The 25071-nt window shown below is 44.0% G+C and overlaps 1 protein-coding gene across 7 annotated transcripts in view; it reads right to left on the reverse strand.

Moving 5' to 3' along the window:
* Positions 1-25071, reverse strand: part of NECAB2 (N-terminal EF-hand calcium binding protein 2) — a 355015-nt gene that overhangs the window by 39312 nt on the left and 290632 nt on the right. For all 7 annotated transcript variants that reach the window (XM_039503542.1, XM_039503545.1, XM_039503544.1 and 4 more), the window contains 2 exons: positions 12381-12499; positions 2973-3052 (listed from right to left, as the gene is read on the reverse strand). In XM_039503542.1, the coding sequence (XP_039359476.1) occupies positions 2973-3052; positions 12381-12499 (199 nt within the window). The remainder of the gene's footprint in view (positions 1-2972; positions 3053-12380; positions 12500-25071) is intronic.

Raw genomic sequence — 25071 nt, forward strand, 5'->3', positions numbered from 1 at the left:
GTTAACCCTCCACAGGAAAGGTGTTGGGGTCTACCAGGTCCATAGCACAACTGAAGAAGCAACCAGATTTCTTAGAAGTTGAGTACCCCTGAAGAATCTTCCAACATACGGCTTTATGGATAAATAAAGCACTAGAAGAAGAGATGCATGTTAAACTGGAGGCAGGTGTGCCTTGCCTTTCTAAGCCCCAGGATAAGGTACCAGCCATCCAGGAAGAGCAACAGACTGTAAGGCAAAACTGCATCAGTTGAAACAAGGGAGGTTAAAAGCATCAGACACATATCCATGGTGCTAATTAAAGAAAATGACTCACCAGCCAAGAAGAAGAGCGAGGAACAAATGAAACTATATGTTAGCACCTGAAGTTATCAATGGCACCAAAACCAGGGTCAGGATGACAGATTCATTTGAACTCACTAGAACTTAAAGTGTGGCTCTGCTCCGGGAGGTAACTAAAAACAGGATAATGGGGCTTCACGTTTATTGTCTTCTCAAGAATCTGTAGCAAATTTGTTCACTTTACAAGTAAAAAGTATGTATTTTCCGACTGCAGACTCACCCTGTGTTATTTCTCCCTGGTCTTTTGGATTGCCCATTACCATCACTATTTTTTAATGGCTCCTGTTATTCCCAAGAATTATGATTATGGTATTTGAACAGTGACTTTCATCTAGAAGGATCCTAAAAAGCTGTACAAACTGATTCATAGCAATGTAGGCTCATAATGTGACATGGAATTAAGTGAGAACTTCTTCATATAAATCGATGGCATGATATTTCCCAAAGCAATTATAAAAAAAAAGTTCTGAGACATTGTGTGGGTTGGATTTATATTGTGTACACACACACACACACACACTCTCTCTCTAAAATCCTTCAGAAAAGTCTGTTAGCAGACTCAAAATCAACCACCATCAAGGACTTCAGCATGCAAGAGATCTCTGATGGACTGGTGGAGCTACTGTATTAGCTCAACACCCCTAATGAAATGCTAAATGAAAGCTCAGCTCAAAAATGCTGGAGGCAACTTACGCAGCGGCTGACAAGAGAACATGGTTTAAACAAGCCAGTCTTCTGTTGCTTTAAAATATACCGGTCAATCAACAGGCTTCTAGAACCTGGATATCTAGCAGTGACCAAAGCAGGGCTAATTTATCTCACTTAGAAAAACTGCTGATTATAATGACAGTGGCACACAGACAGAATAATTGATAAGGAATGCTTAAAGATTACTTTTAAAAATGAATGACTGTAGATCTGTTGTAAGGGGCACACAGCTATTAGGGATGTTACTGAATTAAAAAGTGCTGACATTCTGTATAGCTTATTCAAGTGGTAAAGTTGAAGGCCTGACCCTGCAAACACTTACTGCTGTGAGTATTTACTAAGAACAGCGTGTGCAAGCAGCGCAATAGTAATTGTTTGAAGGATGATGCCCATACGGAGCATATCCAAGGCCTTCCTCTGAGCACCTAGTTTATGCCTACACTGTAATTAAAAACCCACAGCTAGCCTGTGCCAGCTGACTCAGGCTTGTGGAGCTCATGCGGAGGGGTTGTTTAATTATGGTGTAGACCAGTGGTCCCCAACTTTTTTTGTCTGGTGGGTGCCAGACGACAAGCCACGGAGGACTGTGGTGGTGGACGAGCCTCCTCCAAAATGCCGCCGACAAGCGGCAATGTCAATAGGCGTCGCCGCTGAAATACCGCCGACAAGCAGCGTCATCCAGAGGCGTCACCACCGAAATGCCACCGATTTTTGGTGGCATTTCGTCGGTGGCATTTCATCGGCGACGCCTCTGGATGACGCTGCTTGTCGGCAGCATTTCAGGAGATGCTTGTCTGCCGGCCAGTACGCGGGCATACTTAGATGCCCCGGCGGGCACCATGGCGCCCACGGGCACCACATTGGGGACCCTTGGTGTAGACATTTGGGCTTGGGTCCAGGCTCTAGGACCCTGCAAGGTGGAAGGGTCCCAGACCTCAAATGTCTACACCACAATTAAACAGTCCCTTAGCCCAAGCCAGGAGAGCCTCAGTCAGCTGGCATGGACCAGCCATAGACGACTAATTGCAGTGTAAACATATCCATACAGTAGATCCAGGGCTGTTTTAATGGACAAGCAGAAGGAGGAGGTAGTATTACCGAGGACAGGGACAGTGACCCACTGCCACATGCCTACCCATGTTCACCCCAGTGTTTCTGGTGGGGGAGAGGGGCAGATAGGGATCCACAGAGACAACTTCCTTGTCCCTCTCAGCTTGTTTGCCTAGCATCTGGCCATGCACTGGGTAGAGGATTTGCCCAAAAATGAATGACCAAATCAGGCTTCTTTTTTTTGGTTTATGTGTTTGGTTTTTGGATATAAAAATTCCTATGCATCCGAAGAAGTGAGCTGTAGCTCACGAAAGCTCATGCTGAAATAAATGTGTTAGTCTCTAAGGTGCCACAAGTACTCCTGTTCTTTTTGCGGATACAGACTAACATGGCTGCTACTCTGAAACCAGTGCAGCATTTGAAACCCAAATGCTGCAGCAATGTATTAGTGCACAATGGCCAGAAACTGGTCTGTTTTCATTGCCCAAAGTTAGCAAAGTGCAACACCTAAGCACACATAGTAAAGAAACACCATAAATGGTGACAGGGGAATCGGATCCCTCAGTAGTAATTAACAAAGGTATCACTTTTAACAAGCAAGAAAAGTCATTTTTAAGAATATGATTTTTAAATCAACAGTGTCCCTTTCAATATTCTGAAACACCATCAACTGGCGATGCCCTTTTCGGTGGTGTGTTAACGTTTTTGTTGACTCAGACCCAGTGCGGTAACTGGCATAAACTCTTGGGCATTGTCATGAGTACACAAATACTGAGGGAAAATGGTGGGCAGGCCTTGGCTTAAGAATGCAGCATTCACAACAGGATAACTAGACTGGGGGCTTTTCTAGCCAAAACCTTGAAAAAGCTTCTTACCTTATTTTCCAATCTTCCAATCAGCTCAGCTAATCTGTTAATCTGAGCTTCCAGCCCTTCTTCCTTGGTTTCTGAGGAACCTAATGTAAGAAGCCAAGTATAAATACAGCAAAAAAAAGAAGCCTGCACATACATATATACTTGGAGCATATGATTAAGGTGCTTAAAAGCAGGTGGTTTCTTAGTTTTCCCTCAGAAAGGGCCTGATCCAACTCCCCAGGAAGTCAATGGAAAGACATTTGAGTTTAGTGCTGGTTTGAGCCTAGTACCAATATTTGAGCCTAAACTGAAGAAGGGACTAGAACTCACTGTTAAAAAGGGATATGTTTACACAGCAGCTGGGAGGTGCCATTCCCGGTGCAGGTGGGCATCACGCACTAGCTCTGCTCAAGCCAGAACACTAGACATAGCAGTGTGGCTTTGGTGGCTGCAAAGTTATCACCAAGATTTAAACTTTCCCAAAGTCTGGATCTAGAGCGTTGGTTCAGGTCTGTGTTCATATATAATTTTAATGGTCTCATTTGATCTCATTTCATTTTGAGCTCTTCAGCAGGAGATCAGCTCCCCTTCTTAAGGAAATGCAGGGGACTGCATTAATGTCCTATTCAAGTTAACTTCATGCTGATTCCCTGCACAAATCCCCACGCAGCTTGTATATCAAATACCCAGCTCTGTGCCGGAAGGGCCTTCCCAGGGTCAACGGTCATACTTCAATCCTTACAGAAACAATTATTCTCTGTAGCAGGCAGATTTTACACATTGTTCTCTGATTGTTCCCATCTGTAACCTGCCATTACCAGACATCCCTTGGCAGCTGCCTGGCCTCCAGGCAGTTTACATCTCACTTACAACACTGTAGAAGAAGGTGAGGGTCAGGCATAGACAGACAAGATAGCCTGCAGAAGACCTGCCAGTATGGCTAAGGTTTCTTCTCAGTTACAGAAATCAGCTCTTGGCTGAGAAACACTTTGCCAGAACCACCAGGGCAACGTTTACACCATTAAGCTGATGAGGCTGGACATTTGGGAATATGAGTTCAGTTCTCAGCCCTGCTGGCCTGAGGGCTTTGACATGCAGGATTTTTGGACTAGTTCATCAGGAAAGTCATTCCTTTGAGCAGCGAAGTGGCTTGTTGTGAGCAGTGAGGCTCTAGAGTGATTTTTTTGGAGACCCTTGTTAAAACACTGGCTCCAAACAGAAGGAAAAGTTGGGATGCATCGTTGCCTCCGATAAGCTTAGCATGTGACCTCCTGTCCAAACAGTATCTTCCGAAAAAGCATTTCCCATCTGGGGAGCTGCTCTGTCCTTTGCTGAGCAGGACTCCACTGCTCTCTAAATACTACTGCAAAAATCCAAACCCAGAACATTTACTCCTCTAGTTCCAAAAGACAAGGACCCAGAATGTGACAACCCTGGGAGTGTTTGTGACATTGCTACTGTTAAATGCTGTGGCAAGGGATCGGCAGTAAGCAAACGTATCGCAAACACATTTGCTTTTGCTGTTGCTCTTCCCTAAGGACCAATTTAGTTAGGGTCTCTGTCACCGAGAACTGATGATTAGAAAGTGTGGAGGGATGGGGCTGAGGAAGCATTCTCCATATGTCTCATATCTCAACGTTTCTTCAAGCTTATTTGTTAACTGATGTGGAGAGGATTATGCTGACAGAAAGCACCATGGAAATGGATGCGGATCATTGCATCGCATAGTCCCACGAATATACCCAGCAGCTAGAGATGGGGTCGAGCAGCAAAAATTTGATCCTGACTTGCCCAAAGTTTTGGGGTATTAGGGTTCAGGGATGTTTGAATCAGAGGTTGAGCTTTGACTCAGAGAGATGAGGGCCAGGTTCACATGTGAGTTTCCCCAAAGCTCAGGAGTGTTCTGAACCGTGGCTGTAGTTTTAGAGGGGTCCTGTGATAATGTGTGTACCCCACACAGGCAAGGAAAGGGTTAAGGTGGGCCTTGGGCCAGTTATGCTACCTGGCTGCATGTGCAGTGTGGACCAGAGGAATTAAAGATGAAGCCCCTCTGGGGAGCAGCTGGGTGGTGCTGTGACGAAAGGAAGTGTGGAGCAGCAATGGAGGCTGGAGGCTGATGGCTGGCTGAGCTAGGGCAGCTGCTGGCCAGGCTCCAGGCTGGCAGTGTAGGCTGAGAGGGGTTGAGAGATGGAGCTTGGAACTCAGTGATGGCTTAGGCTGGTGACTGGCTGGCTGGAAATACAGTCTGAGAGGGAAAGGCTGGAAGTTATGTTGAAAAACGAGGGAGAAGAAACAAGGGACGAGGAATGGCTTCAGATTAGGAAGAAGAAGAAGAAAAGAATAGAAGTATCTGTATATGGAGAAGAGGGAGCAGGCAGGGATGGAAAAAAGAGTAAGAAAAAGGATCGACATTTTATAATGATCAATTTACTAGTTGAAGACGTAAAGATGGGAGATGTTAATCCCAGGAAAACAGTGGAATGGATTCGGTGACGTATCAGAGAGATAGTAAGAGCTGAAAGAATGCAGAGTGGAGATTCCTTAGCAGAATGTACATATAAGCAACAGGCTGAGAAACTTCTTAAACATACAATTTTAGGGAAAACAGAAGTAATTTGCCAGCTGCCTAAATTTATGACAGAAGCAAGAAGGCGAAATATATGGGGTTCCCCTAGGCATGACTGAGGATGAAATTTAAAGGGGGTACAGGGGAGGACCAAGTGCTGTTTGTTAAGTGATTGATTAGCAGGAGATGGGGAGACCACAATGATCCGAGTAACATTTAAAGGTGCAACGCCACCTGATAGGGTTAATACAGGCTACCAGTGCTTCCCGGTTACACCATACATCCCAGCCCCTTTGGGATGGTATAAAGGTCAAAGGTTTGGGCAGGTGGCAGCTGCCTGAAAGGGGGAAATGAGGTGTGGTACTTGTGGAGGAGAACACTCACATGAGAACTGTATGGAAGGACCCAAACTAAAATGCAGTAGCTGTGGGGATAAGCACAGTGCAGCATTCAAAGGGTGCATGGCAGTGGAATGAACTAGAGAGATACAGGAAATTCAAACAATACGTAAAATATCCTATGCAGAAGCCACCGAAAGATATTCACAGTGAAATGTGGAGGAGGAGCAGCAAAATGCCAGTGAGGGAAAGAGCTGCTGGGACAATGACATGCAATTCAGGGCAGGGCAGATAATCTAAGGGGCACAGATGAAGATGTACTGCTTGTAGGCAAAGAGGAATGTATAGCATGTATGATATAAGTGATTAATTTTACTTTACAGACAGGGGAAAAGACAGAAAGAATAAATATTATAACAAAAGTGGCAGAAAAGTATTGCCTATAGGCAATCTCCAGATAGACCACATTCATGGAATTTTAAATGAAGGTAATAATGTAGTTCAAACAACATGGTTGTAATAGTTTTTCTGATTTAACACACATAGTTTAATAACACATGGCCAGGAGTTAAAGAAAACAGTGTTTGAAATGGAAAACAAACCTGATGTGACATGTATACAAGAAACATGGTGAGTGAGAAAACTTATGATTAGACTTCTAGGATATGATGTAATCAGACTATGCACTGGCAGACCGGGTGCCAATCCATGCCTAAGCCCCAGACTTCACTGACCACTTATAGTGGAACAGCTGGAAATGAAGCCAATTCACTTGTGTATTAATATAGATCGGGGTCGGCAACCTTTCAGAAGGGGTGTACCAAGTCTTCATTTAGTCACTCGAATTTAAGGTTTTGCGTGCCAGTAATACAGTTTAATGTTTTTAGAAGGTCTCTTTCTATAAGTCTATAATATATAACTAAACTATTGTTGTATGTAAAGTAAATAATGTTTTTAAAATGTTTAAGAAGCTTCATTTAAAATTCAGTTAAAATGCAGAGCCCCCCAGACCGGTGGCCAGGACCTGGGCAGTGTGAGTGCCATTGAAAATCAGCTTGTGTGCCGCCTTCAGCACCTGTGCCATAGGTTGCCTATCCCTGATATAGATCAAAGTGATTGTTAAATGTATAAGAATGTATTTGTGTTTAAACTTCATGAAAATCAATGGGATTCTGTATGAATTGTTTTCACTTATCTGTATCCTGTTAAAATGAAATAGCAAATCTTTACATTGTGTATCCCCCGTAACTACATAACCCATCAAATGAGAAAGAAGCCTTGTACAATGCAAATGAAGATCTTTAATAGGAAAGTAGTAGTTCTAGCACATTTCAAAGCAAGTGGTCTTTGTGTGTGTGATGATTGGAGATCAAAGACTCTAAATGTGCTCCTCTCTCTTGCCCTCAAAGAGCCCATGTAATTACCCTGGGAGCTTGCTTTCTGTGAGAAGCCACTATAAGTATGGACACAAGGAAAAAATCTTCATCTCTGGACTGTTTGGATTCTAACGGGGCAAAATAACTGAACTAGAAGATCAGATCCTCAGAGTTACTCTGAGTAGCCCTAAAAGATTTTTGGGAAACTGACAGATTACTACGTCTCTGCTATCTTTTGAAATGACAGAGTGTGATTCACCTGTTCATATAGATTTTATTTGCCTGACCTCTCAACAACTCTCATTCCTTTTTCTTAGCCAATAAACCTTTAGTGAGTTTGCTATAGAATCGGCTACCAGCATTGTCTTTGGTGTGAGATCTGAGATGGAACTTGACCTGGGAGTGACTGGCTGTGACCGGGATTTGTGATTTTTGGTGTAAGTGACCATTTATCACATAGACAAGGTGGGTGAGGTAATATCTTTTGCTGAAAGAGTTCTGTGTGGCTTGAAAGCCCCTCTCTTTCACCAACAGAAGTGGGAACTTGTTTCTCTAATATCCTGGGACCAACACTGTCACAACCAGGGGCGGGAGGGCGGCAGGCAGCCAGCCTTCAGCGGCATGCCTGCAGAGGGTCCGCTGGTCCCGTGGCTCCGGTGGACCTCCCGTAGGTGTGCCTGCGGAGGGTCCGCTGGTCCCGTGGCTCCGGTGGACCTCCCGTAGGTGTGCCTGCGGAGGATCCGCTGGTCCCGTGGCTCCGGTGGACCTCCCGTAGGTGTGCCTGCAGAGGGTCCGCTGGTCCCGCGGCTTCGGTGGAGCCGCGGGACCACTGGACCCTCCACAGGTACGCCTGCGGGAGGTCCACTGGAGCCGCGGGACCAGCGACCAGCAGAGCGTCCCCCGCGGCATGCCACCGTGCTTGGGGCAGCGAAATGTCTAGAGCCGCCCCTGGTCACAACTACACTGTAAAAAGTGACAAAGAGTCCTGTGGCACCTTATAGACTAACAGACATATTGGAGCATTCGTGGGTGAATACCCACTTCGAAGTGTGTATTCACCCATGAAAGCTCATGCTCCAATACTTCTGTTAGTCTATAAGGTGCCACAGGACTCTGTTGTTTTTTACAGATCTAGACTAACCCTCTGATAACTATACTGTGTACATTTATCACATTCTAGCTTGCCTGGGTGGCAAGATAGAGTCCGGAGTGCCTGTGACTCCATTATAAGATTGCTGTAGTAATTTAGGCATTCCTATTTGTTACTGGCTTGGTAAAATCTAATGAGAGACTGTACCGCCAGTTGGAGGTGTCTGCCCTGCTTTGGACACTTCGCTCTAACTAGGGTAACCACATAGCAAGTCTGAAAAATTGTGACAGGAGGTGGGGGGTAATAAGTGTTTATATAAGGAAAAGCCCCAAATATCAGCACTGTCCCTATAAAATTGAGGCATCTGGTCACCCTAGCTCTAACGTAGGCACTCACAATCGTGAGCCACTCCAGACAGCGAGACACAGACGTGACAGAGAAATAACAAGAGGAGGAGGGATCTGTATATTTATAACGGAAGGTCGTAGCTATGGTAACATAGAAGTACACAACTTAAGTTTTGAGTGCAATGCTGTTGAGATTCCTCTGCAGAATAAGAGCATCTTTATACGAATCTATAATGTTTACAACCCATGTAAAAAGCCAGAATCTACAATAAGAAGAGTTTGTTAATGGTGTCAAAGGCCTGTATATTATTTGTGGAGCCCTTAATAGCCATAATGAATTATGGAGAAGTAGGAAAACTGATTATAATGGCAAATGCTTGAAACAGTTCATTGACATGCACAAACTGGCATTGCTCGATATTGGAGTAATTACTAGGTTTAATCTGGTGGATGGAACAGTTTCATCTTTAGATCTGGGAACTGCAACAAGTAATATAGCAAGTAAATGCAGCTGGAAAATCAATAAAGAAGATGGAATGAGAAGTGATCACTTCCCTATGCGAAATTATATATCCACACCACGGTAGTGTTGAAAACACTGAAAGGATTCCTACCTGGAGCCTTAGAAAAGCAAACTGGGAACTCTCTAAGAGTCAGTGTGCAGAGTTTCTAAGTACCAATTGTATAAGTGATAATCTAGAGGAATTTTATGATAATATAATAAAGGGAGTTGTAGCAGGAGCCAACCTAGCTATATGTAAGAAATCTAATTGCCACAAACTCAGAAACCCAGTTCCCTGGCAGAATGAAGATTGTAAAGCAGCAATTAAAGAATGAAATAATGCATGCAAACAAGCAAAAATACAATAAATAGCAAGAACATAATGAATTATAAAAAATATAAACCAGGGGCACAAAGAATTATTAAAAAGGCTGTGAAAGAGTTGGAGACTGTATTGTGGAAAATTGAATAAAGATTCTGAGGTTTCAGAGAGCGAGAGAGAAACAAGTTAAAAGATGAATGAAATATGGAGTAAAACCAAATGAACACCTGGGTTTATAGTAAATGATAAAATTGAAAGCTCTAATTTAGGAAACGCAGACATTTTAGCAAAAGAGTTCCAAAAAGTCAGTAGTGAAACAAATCCAAGTAAAGAGTTTTGTGGGGGAAAAAAGAATGTTTGCTGAAGAAAATGGTGAGCTCTTACATGGCTGGATAGAACATAAAGACAACGAACTGAATGAAAATTTCAGGATCCAGGAACTCAAAAAATCTATAGACAAAAGTAAAAATACAGCCCCAGGGAAAGATAGCATAAGTACTGTATATACTCGTTCATAAGCTGAATATTTATGGTAAAAAAGTGACTCATCAAAGAGTGGGGGTCGGCTTATAAACGAGTCTACACCAAAATTTGATTATTTTAAACTCTGTGGTGGGGTCGGCAATGTATGGAAGTGTGCCGAATGTGGCACGAAAGCTGATTTACTGTGGCACCCTGCTGCCAGCCTGGTGTCCCTGCCCCTGGTCCCGCTCAGCCCGCTGCTGGCCTGGATGGATGAAACCCCGGGCCGGCAGTGGGCTGAGCGGGGCCAGTGGCTGAGACCCCGGCTGGCAGCAGGGGGCGGTGGACGGAACCCCAGACCAGCAGCGGGCTGAGCGGCTCAGCCTGCTGCCAGCCTGGGATCCCAGCCGCCGGTCCACTCAGCCTGCTGCCAGTCTGGGGTTCCATCCGCCAGCCCCTGTAAATGTAAAATGTATTACTTGCACGCAAAACCTTCAATTACCACGAATAAATGGAGACTTGGCACATCACTTCTGAAAGGTTGCTGACCCCTGCTCTATGGAATCACTGAATTGAATATCTAATACATTGTCGTTTTGTTTACCTGGAGCGTCCGCAGGCATGGAGCCCCTCAGCTCCCTGTGGCCGTGGTTCGTGCCACTTCCTGCAGCTCCCATTGGCTGGGAACGGCAAACCGCGGCCATAGGGAGCTGAGGGGCACCAAGCCTGCAGATGCTCCAAGTAAACAAAATGTCCCGACCCGCCAGCAGCTTACCCTGATGGGCTGGGAGCCAAAGTTTTCCAACCCCTGAAATAGGGTCGGCTTATGAAAGGGTCATACAGTTTTTGCTATTTTTACCTATCCATTTTGGGGGGTGGTCGGCTTATAAATGAATGGGCTAATGAATGAGTATATATGGTAATGCAATGCTTAAGCACTTAGCAGAAGGGAGTTTAAGAGTTTTATTGAAATTATATAATAATACATGGAGAAAAGGATTACTACTGGCACAATGGAAGCAAGCGGTGGTTATACTGATAGGAAAGCCTAGCAAATTATGCACAAGACCCGATGCATATAGACCTATTCTATTGTCCTCACGTTGTGTGTGGATGAAATTATGGAAAGAGTGATACGTGAAAGATTAGTAGCATTCCTGGAAAAAAAAATTGTAAACTGTGCAAAGGGGTTTCAGGAAAGGTAGATGCACAGTTGATCGTATTGTAAGATTAGAAACAGAAATGCAAAAACTCCACAAGGAACAGGGGGTTTATGATAGCTGTCTTTCTGGACACTGAAAAAGCATATGACATGCTATGGAGGGAAGGATTGCTGGAAGCCACAATTGGAATAAAAGGAAGAATGTTCTGGTGCATAAGAGACTTCTTATGTGATAGAATCTGGCAACTGAAATACAATGTATATTTATAAATAAGGGTATGATTGTGTCACGGAGGTCACAGATTCTTTGACTTTCTGGGACCTCCGGAACTTCTTCCGGGACAGGGCTGGAGCAGCTGTCGGCCCCGGAGATGATGGAGAAGCTGGCGGGTGGCCTGACTGCTGGAGCGGCAGCCACAGGGCTGAAGCAGCAGCCAGGTTTCAATCAGTCCTCCTCCAGGGTATTTTTAGTAAAAGTCAGGGATAGGTCATGGGATTCTGTGACTTTTCGTTTATTGCCCATGACCTGTCTCTGATTTTTATTAAAAGTACCTGTGACAGAATGTTAACCTTATATATAAACTTACTAATGACACCCCACAGGTGTTTAACATTATAATTAATGATCTCCCAGAGAGTATACGGGCAGGAATAGGTATCGCTCTATTTGCGGTTGACTGTGCAATATGGGCCAAACACAGAAGACTTAAGATAGCTGAGGAGAGAACCCAGCAGGTCCTCAGGGTGATTTCACAATGGGGAGATACTTGGGGATTTAAGTTCTCCCTGGCTAAAACAAATCTTTACGAGAAAGATGATTGGGGAAGAATGGAACCTTTATGCCGAAAAAATACAGGTAGTTCAAAATTTTACTTTCTTAGGAGTTATGTTTGATAAACGAACTCATCTAGATAATCTCATGACTAAATGTAAAGATAGGATGCGTTTGTTTAAAGTATTGCTGGGAACAAATGGATTGCAGATAGGAACACTTTGCTACTGCTGTATAGGACATTAATAAGATCAGTTGTAGATTACGGGTGCCAAGCCTTTAATTCAGCTTCTGAATCAACACTAAAAATATGAGCGCTGATCCAAGCCCAAGCTCTTTGAATTGCATGTGGGGGGACTATTATGACTCTGTTGTGTGGGATGCCGCTGGCAAGCGGAGAAAGGCCTGCACTATACCCAGCCACGAAGGGGTGGGTTAGCAGTGAGTCCGACGACAGAGCATCAAAATGCAAAGAACATATAAAACACTCACCAGTCTGGAAGCTTTTCCTGTGCTCCTTGGCCATGATTCTGTTATTGGGGGAATAACTAGGCACAGGGTTGTCATACCAGGTATCCATTACACCATGGCCAGATTTACTGTGGTAGTGTCTGCAATTCAAGAACATGCAGATAATTAAAGAGATGAAAACAGAAACACTCTAGGTAACCTCTCACCTCCTTCTATTGATAAAAATATGTTTCAAACACAGCACAACCTCAGAGATACGAACACCTCGGGAATAGAGGTTGTTTGTAACTCTGAAATGTCCAGAACTCTGAGCAAAATGTTGTGGCTGTTCTTTCAAAAGTTTACAAATGAACATTGACTTATTACAGTTTTGAAATGTACTATGCAGAAGAAAAATGCTGATTTGACCATCTTAATTTAAATGAAACATGCACAGAAAGTTTCTTTACCTTGTCAAATCTTTTTTTTTAAACTTTCCCTTTATTTTTTTAGTAGTTTACATTAACACTGTACTGTATTTGCTTTTTTTTTGTCTCTGCTGCTGACAGATTCCGTACTTCCAATTCCAAGGGAGGCGTGTGGGTGACTGATCAGTTAGTAACTCTCATGTTCCTAACTCTGAGGTTTTACTGCATTTGCCATGGCACTCCCTGCTGAACAGTGGTAGGACAGGACCTCAGCAAATAAAAAACCTCTTCCTTCCTCCATCTGGCTACAAATTCAGTGTCAAGTGAATTACAGTATTTTCACAAGTGCACAGCAGCAGTCTAACTCTCCTCCCTTTGAAGTCTATAGTACAGCTCCCATTGACTGCACTGGGAGCAGCGTTAGGCCAGTGCTGAGCACTTTTGAAAATCCCACCCAGGGGTGGCTCTAGCTTTTTTGCTGCCCCAAGCACAGCAGTCAGGCAGCCTTCGGCGGCTTGCCTGCGGGAGGTCCCCGGTCCCGCGGCTTCAGTGTACCCGCCGCCGAATCTGCGGGACCGGCAGGCAGCCGAAGGCTGCCTGACTGCCGCCCTCATAGGGACCGGCAGGGCGCCCCCTGCGGCTTGCTGCCCCAGTGCCTGGAGCCGCCGCTGATCCCACTTTTATCTTTTGACATTGCAGAAGTTTCAGGGCACACACACAGTGATGACCACCACATACAACTCTTAGGGACAGAGTTATAAAAGAAAAAATGGACTCATCCAACCAAATGAACTGAAAGTCAGCCTCCCCACCTCTCTGCCCCTCACCTCCCAGGCAGAAGCTTGAGAAAAGAGAGATGGATCTTACAGTGTGGCCTTGTGTTCAGAAAACTTGGGTTCTACCAAAATAAGCAAGAGATGCACTAGTTGCTGCAGAAAACAGGAAGGAATTCCTTCTGTCTCCACCTATGTGCAAACCCTCCACAGCAGACCAGATGCATTATGGGTCCGCCCCCACCCCTTCCTTTGAAGAGCAGACCTCTGAGATGGCTAGTTTACGATGTTTACAAGAAGTAATATTACATTGGCTATGGGGAATTTAACATTTAAATCATCTCGAGAGAGAGACACATTTCAAAAAAGCAGCCTTAACCAGCACATAGGAAGTGTGGATTCCTTTATATTATATGGGCTTATATGAAGGTCACAGAAGTCATGTGGCTTTTATGAATCATTGCAAGATGCAGTAAATTGTATGTGAGATGGAGAAAAATTTCTGTTAGGTACACAGAGAATGCAAAAGGGTTAAAATAAATGGATCCCGAATTCACTTTTGGGGCTCGAGGTCTTCTATTAGACTCACTGAACCCAGTGCAATTAGTTGCATTTGTGTTATTGTCCCAAAACATGCATCTAAATGGTGATTTATGAAATTAGCGCAATCATACACACACGCTTAACTCTGCCGATGGCAAACATATGCTTTCAATAAGTAGTCCATTTGAATATCAGGATGTGCTTGATAAGCAGAGCTTCTTGAACTATTTATTTTGAATAATTTTCATTACAAATTCAATCAATTTTTTCTGGCTAATAAATCATTCAGAACCAATTCCAGTTGTAAATGCATTCGTTATTCATATGTGCTCACAGAATAGCTTCTATCTTTCTTCGCCTACTGGTTGTTCAAGCTGCACATATTTTGACTCTTCGGCATTTCTCATTGGTGGTGAGTGATTGATCACCCGAGCAATTTGGTACCATTTCTGCTCCCTGGAATGGATGATGGGAACTTTTGACATAGACTAAAATTTGTGAAAATGTTAAAGTAGTTGTCTGAATACTAATAAATCAATAAATAATAATGACACCAGGAGACAAACTCAACACTTATTCCCAAAAACAGTCATGAGGCAGTTTGGGGTTGTAATATTTTTTTTAAAAAAAGGAGCCTGCTGATAAGTCAAGAAACAGCACAGTGAGCATTTTCTGAACAGACCCCATGGTACTGTATGTTACTGAGAAGTCAGTGTTGTGCCATATCTAGAACCAAGTAAATAATTTTCCCTCAATCATTTGTCAGATTTCACCCTTCTTTCCTGTTCATGACACATTCCTGAAATGTTCAGAGTATCTGCGTGACACAGGGCCAGAAAGAGTTAAGCATCTGGCAGGATAAATGACTCAAATTCAACCCTTAAAAACATATGGGGAGATAATGTTTGTGTTTTTACATATATATTGGTAGAGGTCAACAATGTAATCAAACAGTCCCTGTCTATGCTGTATTCTGTTAATTCAGAGATCAAAAGGACATCTTAACATTTAAATGAACTGTAAACATAAGATATCGCTGTATTAATCTCTCTTTGAAACATACAGCAAATCATCTGCGAATGGTGGAAAAACAGGCAATTGCCTTATGTTAATCTGTGTGGATAATTACCAGCGATGCTTAGGAAATGGATCCACTTCAAAGTCCCCATGAGTGCCTATAGTTCGCCGAAGCACTCCGAGCTGTCACAAGAAGGCCTGAAACTGTATAAAGATGTTTGGGTCCTGATCCTTTTTATTTCAGATTTGCTTGACGCTTCATGTAGGGGAAACCTAAGCCATAAGGACTGAGATCCCAGTTCTGACTGGACCACCCTGAATACAAAAATTGGACTATAACCTATGGACTAATTCTGAAAGAACTCTTTGCAACTACAAAGCTCACCATCTCTGCTATGAATCTGAATCTCAAGAACCGTACTCATGTGTGTATGTATATTGAACTTTTAACCAATTCTCTCTCTCTCTTCTTTTTTAATAAATTTTAGTTTAGTTAATGAGAATTGGCTGTAAGCGTGTATTGGGTAAGATCTGGAATATTCATTCAGATGGGAGGTAGTGTGCCCAATCCTTTGGGATTGGAAGAACTTTTTTATATGATGAATAAGATTTTCAGTAATCCTCATCAGATTTGACTTGGGTATCTGGGTGGAGGCCTGAGGCTGGGTTACTTTAGGGGAACTGTGTTGCTGGTTTTTGTTGTCTTCTGGATAACCAGTGAGGTATTATACAAGCTGTTTTGTGCTGGCTTGGTAAATCTAAGTTTTGGAATATCCATCAGCTTTAGGGTTTGTCTGCCCCATTCTTTGCAGTTCACCCTAATTGAGTGACCTCAATTGGCTCCCCTGGGACTCCGGTCACAATCTGTTATTCCAACTTGTTCATGAAATTCTTTTGCACTATCTGAATGTCTGGTTAACAGTTAACTGAAAATATTTAATATCTACATTACAAAAATTGTTCCCAACTGGTTACTTACCTGGGACATGGGATATTTCTTTTGCTCCCTGATTGGATATCATATCAGTAACTAACATGCATAGAAGAATTACCATCCTAAATGCAGTACTTAGAATATTCAAGCTCATAATTAGCTTTTCATGAGTATGTAAAGCTTGACCACTCAAATGGTTGAGGAAATCAAACCTGAATGGGTTGAACTGACATTCCCATTTGAAAACTAATAAATATTCATGGTAAGTTTTTCCTCACAATTTACTCTGTTCTAGTTATTAGTTCCCTGATCCACAATGTTCAATTTGGAAGCCTGGCTCTTCCAAGAATACATTGTAGCAAAAAAGATCTAACTTCCTGTTGGAAGTAAAGTCATCAAGCCAAGGGACTGGACTCAGACACTCTGGATTCTATTCTCAGTTCTGCCACAGATTTCATATGTCCTTGGCTTGGGCAAATGACTTAATTTTTGCATGCCTCTGTTACCCATCTGCAAAATGTGGAGGAGGAGAATACTTTTCTCCCAATCCTTGGTCTCTGTTGCCTGTTTAGACTATAAATTCATTGAGGTAGGGTCTCCCTAATGTGTTTGTACAATGCCTAGCACATCTCATTGGTGCCTTCCCCAGGTACTACTGTATTACAAAGAAATAACCTAATTTCAGTATTGATTAGATAAAATATAGCCATCTGAATTCCATGCTTAGGACCGGATGCTGATACATCCTGGCAGAATAATATGGACATGGTTGGTCAAAAATGTTGTGTAGAAATGTTTCCACAGTTTGTGGGACGAGAACAACAAATTCCAAGAGCTTCAGCTATGAAAGAGTGCCTAAATATTAACACTGGCCCCATAGTTTATGGAAGGGAGTTGTGTAAACTCAGCTTGGAGGTGATAGTGTGGGCACATTCCATCACTCGTTCAAGTCAGAATTAGCATATATTGCAAGAGCCCACTCACCGGCTCCTAAATGTTTTCCTGTCACGTTAAATATGTTGAGAATTAGCAATATCCACAGCGCTGCTTTCAAGCAAATCACTTTCTCTTCACGCCTCCTCTGAAAAGCTTCCATGAAATGGCATTGCAGGAGCGAGGGGGTCGGGTTCCATAACTATTCTGGGACCCCGCCAATGAGCGACATTTTTACACAGCCATTTCTGCAGCTTTTTAACTGACTTTCAGTTTAATGGAGTAGTGCCGGCAGACTTTGCCTTGCTGCCTGCCCCAGTACAATCATGTTTTTTTCTGGCGTACGTGTGGGTGGTTCACTTCTGGGATCATCTCCATTTACTCTCTGCCTGAGGAAAGGAGTGCAACACACCTCTCTCAAGCTTCTGCGGCCCCCGCACTGGCTGACTTACTGCAGATGCACCACTGATGAGCACTTGAGGAAACCATACCCAGAAGGAAGGGCTGACCTGACTGTGGGCCTTGGAGGGAGATGGATAAGGAGGTGCTGCCTTTCTCGGGGGTCCAAGTGTGGTGCTTCCCCAGCACCCCCAGGCCCTGCCAGCCTGAAGTCTCAGACCCCTTCCTCAACAGCTTGCCTAGACTCCTGGGCCATGGCAGAGCTGAACAACTTGGAGGTTTTTTAAATGTAAAACAAGACCAGAAAGGTATTGAGAGATCCCTCATGGCTCTGTATTTGCCTGCTAAAGACAGTGACTAGGACCTAGTGTGAGTCAAGGAATGAACAAGACAGGTTGTCAACAAACCTAGACCCAAGCCCCCTCTCACATACCATGTAAAGCAGGGCAACACTTTCCCCCACGCTTGTGCAGTTTCTCTGGACTCTCTCCCTGTGTCCTCTATCTCACTACTTATACCTGTCTCACAGAACTGGAAGGGACCCCGAAAGGTCATCAAGTCCAGCCCCCTGCCTTTCTCTAGCAGGACCAAGTACTGACTTTTGCCCCAGATCCCTAAGTGGCCCCCTCAAGGATTGAACACACAACCCTGGGTTTAGCAGGGCAACGCTCAAACCACTGAGCCATTATCTTCCACAGCCTCCCAGCATGCACTGGGGATGCCTTTCCAGGAGAGAGAATGCAAGCAGCATGAAGGCTATTTCTGAGCAGCATCAACCTGTTTTTTTATGCTGAAGGTGGAGGTTCTCCAAGTCCTTCCACCCCGTCCTTCCGTTTTGCGTGCCGTGGTCCCTCACTCCCACCCCCAGCCCATTTCTCTAGGTTATCCTTGAGCTTGTACCTCTGCACCATGCAATGGGGGGGAGAGGGGGAGAGAGAAACAGATATGGTGGATGTTCCTGCAATCTAGGGAAATGACAGAATGTGGAATAAACACTACACAGAGAATCACAGCACTTGGCATTTTTTCCTAATAGTTTGCAGGCTCCTTTCTTTTGAATACATAATTACCAAAGCATGCCTTGCTTACCTGAGAGCTTTGTGTAGTATATTTAGAAATGTATAACACTACATCACTTCTGATAAGCACCCCTTACTGGCAAAAGGCAAAATTGCCATATTGCACATACAAAAGCAAGCAAACAAACAAAGAACAACCCACAGATTCAGTGTATTTGCCCGATAGCAACAAAATAACGTTCAAAAATTAAGTAAGCTTTTTGCCTGAAGTACTATTCAATTTCTTACAAATGTGTCTTGGGGATGGATGTCACCAGGGTGTGGTAATGGAATACTCATACCCTTAGGTCAGAATGTATAGTATATTTCAATGTAATCCTATATCCTTTCTCTTTATGCTCTTTGAATAAATAAATAAAAATAAAAACAATAAAATAAACTGAAACCAACTGAGAAAAGCACCAAAGTGAGATTGTGGTTAGTTGCGTGTTCCAATGTTGGATGCAATGGACATAAATCCGTGTGCAACGACTTGTCAGATGGGCTGCATAATATCTCAACCATTTCATTTGTCGTTTGCAACACAAACAAAGTTGATAACAAAAACCTAATCAACGGCCTGTGTGAAATGAAGTGGCCTCAGCCCAGTCCTGTACATCCGTATCATGCAAAGGGTCCGCGCCATTGGCTCTCTTTGCAGCAGACTCAGGCAAGGATCGAGTGGACTTGGCGCCTGAACGACTGCGTGTGGAGGCATATTGAGGGGGTAATCTGGGAAAGTCTGTGGACAAACAGCTTTAGGCTCCAGGGCTGCAAACCCACATCCCTATACACTTTAAGCTACCCAGCCCCACCTGAACTAGCAGGTAGGAAATTCCCTGCTCAAAAGCATCTTTTAAGAGAGTTACTGAGGATGTTCTCTTCACGTACTCTCACAAATACAATGGCTCTTGCTATCTATTGCAGAGGGGGAATGTCTCCCTGCTGTGCCTTCGTGAGCATCCCTTTTGTGCTTCCCCAAGGGTTCGCTCTGGTCTCCCCTCACACCCAGGCTCCTGCCAAATCTTGTCTCTTCTCCATGTTTATTATTATCTTCCCCATCCTCCTTTCCGATGGCCAAAACTGGATCACACCATGGTTCTCTCTTACTGAGAACATCGTAATCTCCTCTCCCATCTTGACAGCTTTCAGTCAATACAACAGCCACCTTGACAATGTCACCTCCCCTTCTCCTGGTTCCCTGTTTCTTTCCACATACAGATCAACTGCCCTGCTCTCACTTTGAAAGGGATCCACAGGACCGGTGCTATGGCCCCAACTTTGGAAGGTCTCTAGGAGGAACTCCTTCAGTGTGCCAGAACCCCTGGGGATCTTGCTTTTCCTCCTGGGTAAGCTTCACTGTCTCCTCCGACTGGACCTCTAGGCCTGCAGCACGCCTGCTTTGCTTGCACCGTGAGTGCCATTCAGCAAGTCCAACTGAGACAGACCACTGATGGAGACGTGTCCACTCTTCAGGGATTAATGCACCTCGCCAAGCATTTGCAGTGATACTCACGCAGCATTGTCAAAAGAGCAGCATTTATTTATTAACTGGATCACAGCATAGGAAGTCCCTAGGGTAACACAGAGAACTAAAGGTTAAAGCAGAGTCCATTCTGGTTAGCCCAGGACCCAGCCAAGCTGTAGTGAACCCCTGGGTTCAAGCTTTGTCTGTCTCTCTGTCTGATCTCCTTTGTCAAACTCCAGGTGTGAGCCCTGACTCCTTCCAGCAGCCAACCCTTGCCTCCCCCTCCAATCTCACATGTCTCCAGTCTTTTAGTCTCAAGCTGGGGGATTGCTGTTCAGCTTCCTTGAGGAGCAGCAGGGAAATCCATATCCCTCTGGGTGGTTGGTTGCTAGGTGTGAATGTGCTGGGGACTGAATTTGCCATTGTCTTCTTAGGCCTGGTCTACACTGGGGAGGGGGGGTCGATCTAAGGTACGCAACTTCAGCTACGTGAATAGCGTAGCTGAAGTCAAAGTACCTTAGCTCGAATTACTTACCCGTCCTCACGGCGCAGGATCGATGTCCGCGGCTCCCCCGTCGACTCCGCTACCGCCACTCGCTCCAGTGGAGTTTCGGAGTCGATGGGAGCGCATTCGGTGTTCAATATATCGCGTCTAGATGAGATGCGATATATCGAACTCCGAGAAATCGATTGCTACCCGCCGATCCGGCGGGTAGTGAAGACGTACCCTCTGATGTTTCACTGATATGGAAACTAAGGTCCAGACAGCTAAGCAATACCCACACCTATGTGTCTCAGCCCGCGGGGAGAGCAAACAGTCCCCTTCCACCTTAGGCACATAGGAGAAACTGAGACACAAATTGGCCTCTCAAAAATATTGCAAAATATTTCCACTTTGTCAGAGGGGCCTAGATACTCTCTCAGTTCCCCTCTTCCTGCTCTTCAATCCATCCCTTTGTTCCTTTCATCTTCTCCTCCAACTCTCCCATTCATGCTTTTTTCAAGCTGAAACCTATGCCTAGAATGACATCCCTCTTCCACTGTGCCAAGCATCCCTTTGTCCCCTCAAAATCCCCTTTCCTCCACCTACCCTCCCATACTGGTAACTCCAGGAGCTCTTCAACTAGTGCACTGCAAGGAGCAGGTCTCAGAGTGTTGTGTGGACACCCTGTTTCCCATTTGCAGTCATGTGAGCTACCTCTCCTCCCACGTGTGGGTGTGCAGGACACCGCACTTCCCACACATATCCCACAACATCTGTGTGACAACTGCAGCACTTGGGGCATGGCAAATAACATTAGGAAAGTGCTTGTGCATTGTTCAGAATCCAGAGCAAGGAGTGTTTTGTCCTTTCCAGAAAAAAAGTTAACCAGATTGGCTCTTCAGTCTATCTCCCTCTCTTATCTATTCCTCTATGTCCTCTGAACCTGCTTCTCTGACACCTGCTCCCCTCTTCTGTGTGTTTCCTCTTCTCTTGCAGCAGCACCTCCTAGCTTAGATCCTTCCCCAGGACAGATATCCAGGCTCCTTTTTTTTGGAATAAAGCAGCAGACAACAAGGATGTAGACCAGAGTCATGTAGGGTGACCAGATGTCCCGATTTTATAGACAGTCCCGATATTTGGGGCTTTTTCTTATACAGGCTCCTATTACCCCCCATGCCCTGATTTTTCACACTTGATGTTTGGTCGCCCTAGAGTCATGTGACCTGCCGACTCTCCTTTCACTATCAGCAGTGGTTCTGTGGACCACAGTTTGACAACTGCTGGCCTGAGCATCTCTTCTTCCACTACCTCAATCTCTACTTGAAAGTATTAGCACTCATACAATTCACTCAGCACAACGTACTATTCTTTAACCTTGCCCCCTCGTTTTCCTATGCTCCTCCTTGATCAGCAATGGTTTGCACAATGACAACAGTTGCACGGGGATGGGCTCACTGGCCAATTATCACGCTCTTTTTATCGCAAGGCAGGAATTGACTAGACTCGTGTCCATGATTCTAGACTAACAGGCTATTTTCATTCATAAACAATGCATGCATGCGTTTTTCTTCCTCTATGAATCGATTTCTTTTATACAAGTGGCAGAATGTGCAGTATATTTCAATGTAATCCTAGAAACTTTCTCTTTCTGCTCTTTGAATAACTAAATACAAATAAAAATAATAAAATAAAATAAAATAAAAACGGAAACCAACAGAGAAAAGCACCGAAGTGAGACTGAGCATGTTCCAATGCTGGATGCAATGGACATAAATCTGTGTGCAACAACTTGTAAGATGGGCTGCATAATATCTCAAGTGCCCAAAGTCATTATCATTTAACCTACCTTTATACCTCAAATTATAGAATTCACTTTTTTAAAAACTTAAAACACTTCTCAAAGCTATACAAATGTATGTACACTGTGCATCCTGAGGAAGTTTCAGCAATGCATGCTAAATGAATGAGCAACATGGAAAACATTTAAAATGTTTGAAAGAAAGGATTCGCTACTACTGAACAGCACTATGGAAAGACCAGTTAGAGAAAAGCACCATAAATAGGTATATTGTTTTGGAATAATACATGGTAATTAGAATACAGATCTGTAAGTAAAATATTGACGTTGGCATTGTCCTGCAATTTGAGAGATGGATGGAAGTTTTCATGGAGATGTGAATGTCCACTAAAGACAATCAGATGAGCTACCAGCTGGCAAATACTAGAATATACAATAAACTTTGGACAACAGTGACTCATAATTCTTCAAAGACACATTAAATGCCCACTCTCCATCCTCCTATTCATTAACCTGACAAATATTTAAAATTATCTCTATGATACGCTGTTCAAGACATAATAGATACTTTTATCTACACGTGATATACCATGTAGATCATGTGCCAAATTTTCAACTGCTCAGCACCCACAATCTGGGCCAGATTTTCAGCAGAGCTCAGCTCACTCTTAAACAATGAAACCATGAGCAGATTTTGAAGTGCTGAACATCAAACACCTCCCATTGTGACACTTATGGCCAGATATTCAATAGACTTCAGCATTCAACAGGCTCAAAATCTGGCCACTTATTTTGGTCCCTAAATGGGAGCTAAGCTCATTTAAAAATTCTAGCCAGAAGGTAATTGAAATGCACGCACGATGCACTGAAATGAGTATATCATAAAGTGAAACACTCAGGCCGCTGTGGATATTTCAACTCTTTGATAATGGTCTACTGCCACCTTGAAGTTGTTAGTCTGTAAAAGCGAATACAATGTGACATGCAGCGGAGTTAATTGTCAAGGGAACAATTTCCAGCCTGCTATTGTCCCGGAGATCAGCCAGTATATCCTTGATATTTCAAGATTTCTATAGGGGGATGGCAAATGCATCTGACAGATGGTCCCAAAAGCAGACACTAGTTAAAAATAGAGAACAATGGAGAGGGTACCAAGAGAGAGACACATGATTACAATGGCTTGAATAATTCCACTGTCAGTTCCTGAATAATACCCTGTCAATATTCAGGATATTATGCAAGAAGAGATGGCAATTTTTTAAAATGTGTAATGATGTGTCTCATGGTATCTCTGCTGTTGTACTTCATTTTACAGCCCTCTATATAATTTTTAGATCATCTCTGCGATTTTATACAGAATAGTGAGATAATTTACTCAGACTTTTTTTCCCCGTTACTATTGAAATCTCCTTAGCATACAACAATAAGAAAACAACATTACGTATGGGGCTCGTACACAGGCTTATAAATGAAAATGATGTCTTCAGTGATCTCTGACTGCTCCATCTGAAGACTCATTTCCTCATCATTGTGTCCACTGAGCTCTCATGTTTACCCAAATTTCATATTGTGCATTATAAAAAGCTTTGCTGAAGGCCATTACGTGGCTTCCAAATTGACAGAAGAATTCTGTTCTTAGTCATGGAAATTAACTACGTTCCCACCTGACCTGGAAAATGTTGCAAGATATCATCTGGGCTACCTAAACCCAGGCAACTACACTTTCTGTTCTGTGCACACATCTTCTGTTATCTGAATTTTGTACTGCATTGCTCAGTTAGAGACTTTATTCATATTAGCAAAATAGCTTGCAAATCCAATTAGGCTTAAAGAAACCTGATTCTTTAACTCTTTTGCGGAAAGTGCAAGGCAGGCTGTGGGCTTTTGGTAATTAGCAGGTGTGTATTTTCAGCATCATTGGGGCTAGCATTTTTCTCCAAAAGCAGAAGACAGATTAGTTTAGTCTCTGGTGCAACAGCCAAATATTTAATGTTACAGACTTGGAATGGAGAAGCTAGTAGGGGTGTGAATTACTGAGAGATCATGAAGTCAGCATCCAAGAAAGCTTCACACATCTAGGTGTTGAGATGATAGAAAACTTTTGTTAAACCATTGGGAAAGGGAACAGTAGAAAATGCTACAATCTGTCGTATCTAGGGTCTGATTCTCATGCCTGTTAAGTCTAGGGTTGCCATATTTCAAGTTCCCAAATAAAGGACACTGCCCCTGGGGCAGGGGGAAAACTGGAGGGTATGTGTGTACTGGAAGGGGGTATTTGGGGGTGGTGGAGGGATGTGTGTGTGTGTGTGTGTGTGTACTGAGAGGGATGCTGGAGGGGTGTGTGTACTTCGGGGGGTATTTGCGGGTGGTGGAGGGGTGTGTGTGTGTACTGAAAGGGGTGCTGGAGGGGTATGTGTTTTGAGAGGGGGTATTTGGGGGTAGTGGAGGGGTGTGTGTGTACTGGAAGGGGGTATTTGGGGGTGGGGGGTGTGTGTATGTGTGTGTGTGTGTGTGTGTACTGGGCGACAGTGCTGGAGAGGTATGTGTATTGGGAGAGGGTATTTGGGGGTGCTGGAGGGGTGTGTGTGTGTGTGTACTGGGCGGGGGTGCTGGAGGGGTGTGTGTGTGTGTACTGGGGGGTGCTGGAGGGGTGTGTGTGTGTGTGTGTGTACTGAGCGGGGGTGCTGGAGGGGTATGTGTATTGGGAGAGGGTATTTGGGGGTGCTGGAGGGGCATGTGTGTGTGTACTGGGCAGGCGTGCTGGAGGGGTGTGTGTGTGTGTACTGGGTGGGGGTGTGTATTGGGAGTGGGTATTTGGGGGTGGTGTAGGGGTTCGTGTGTGTAGTGGGGGTGCTGGTGGTGGGTGTATTGAGAGAGGGTATTTGGGGGTGGTGGAGG

This window comes from Mauremys reevesii, linkage group 16 (assembly GCF_016161935.1).
Source record: "Mauremys reevesii isolate NIE-2019 linkage group 16, ASM1616193v1, whole genome shotgun sequence".
Lineage (NCBI taxonomy): Eukaryota > Metazoa > Chordata > Testudines > Geoemydidae > Mauremys > Mauremys reevesii.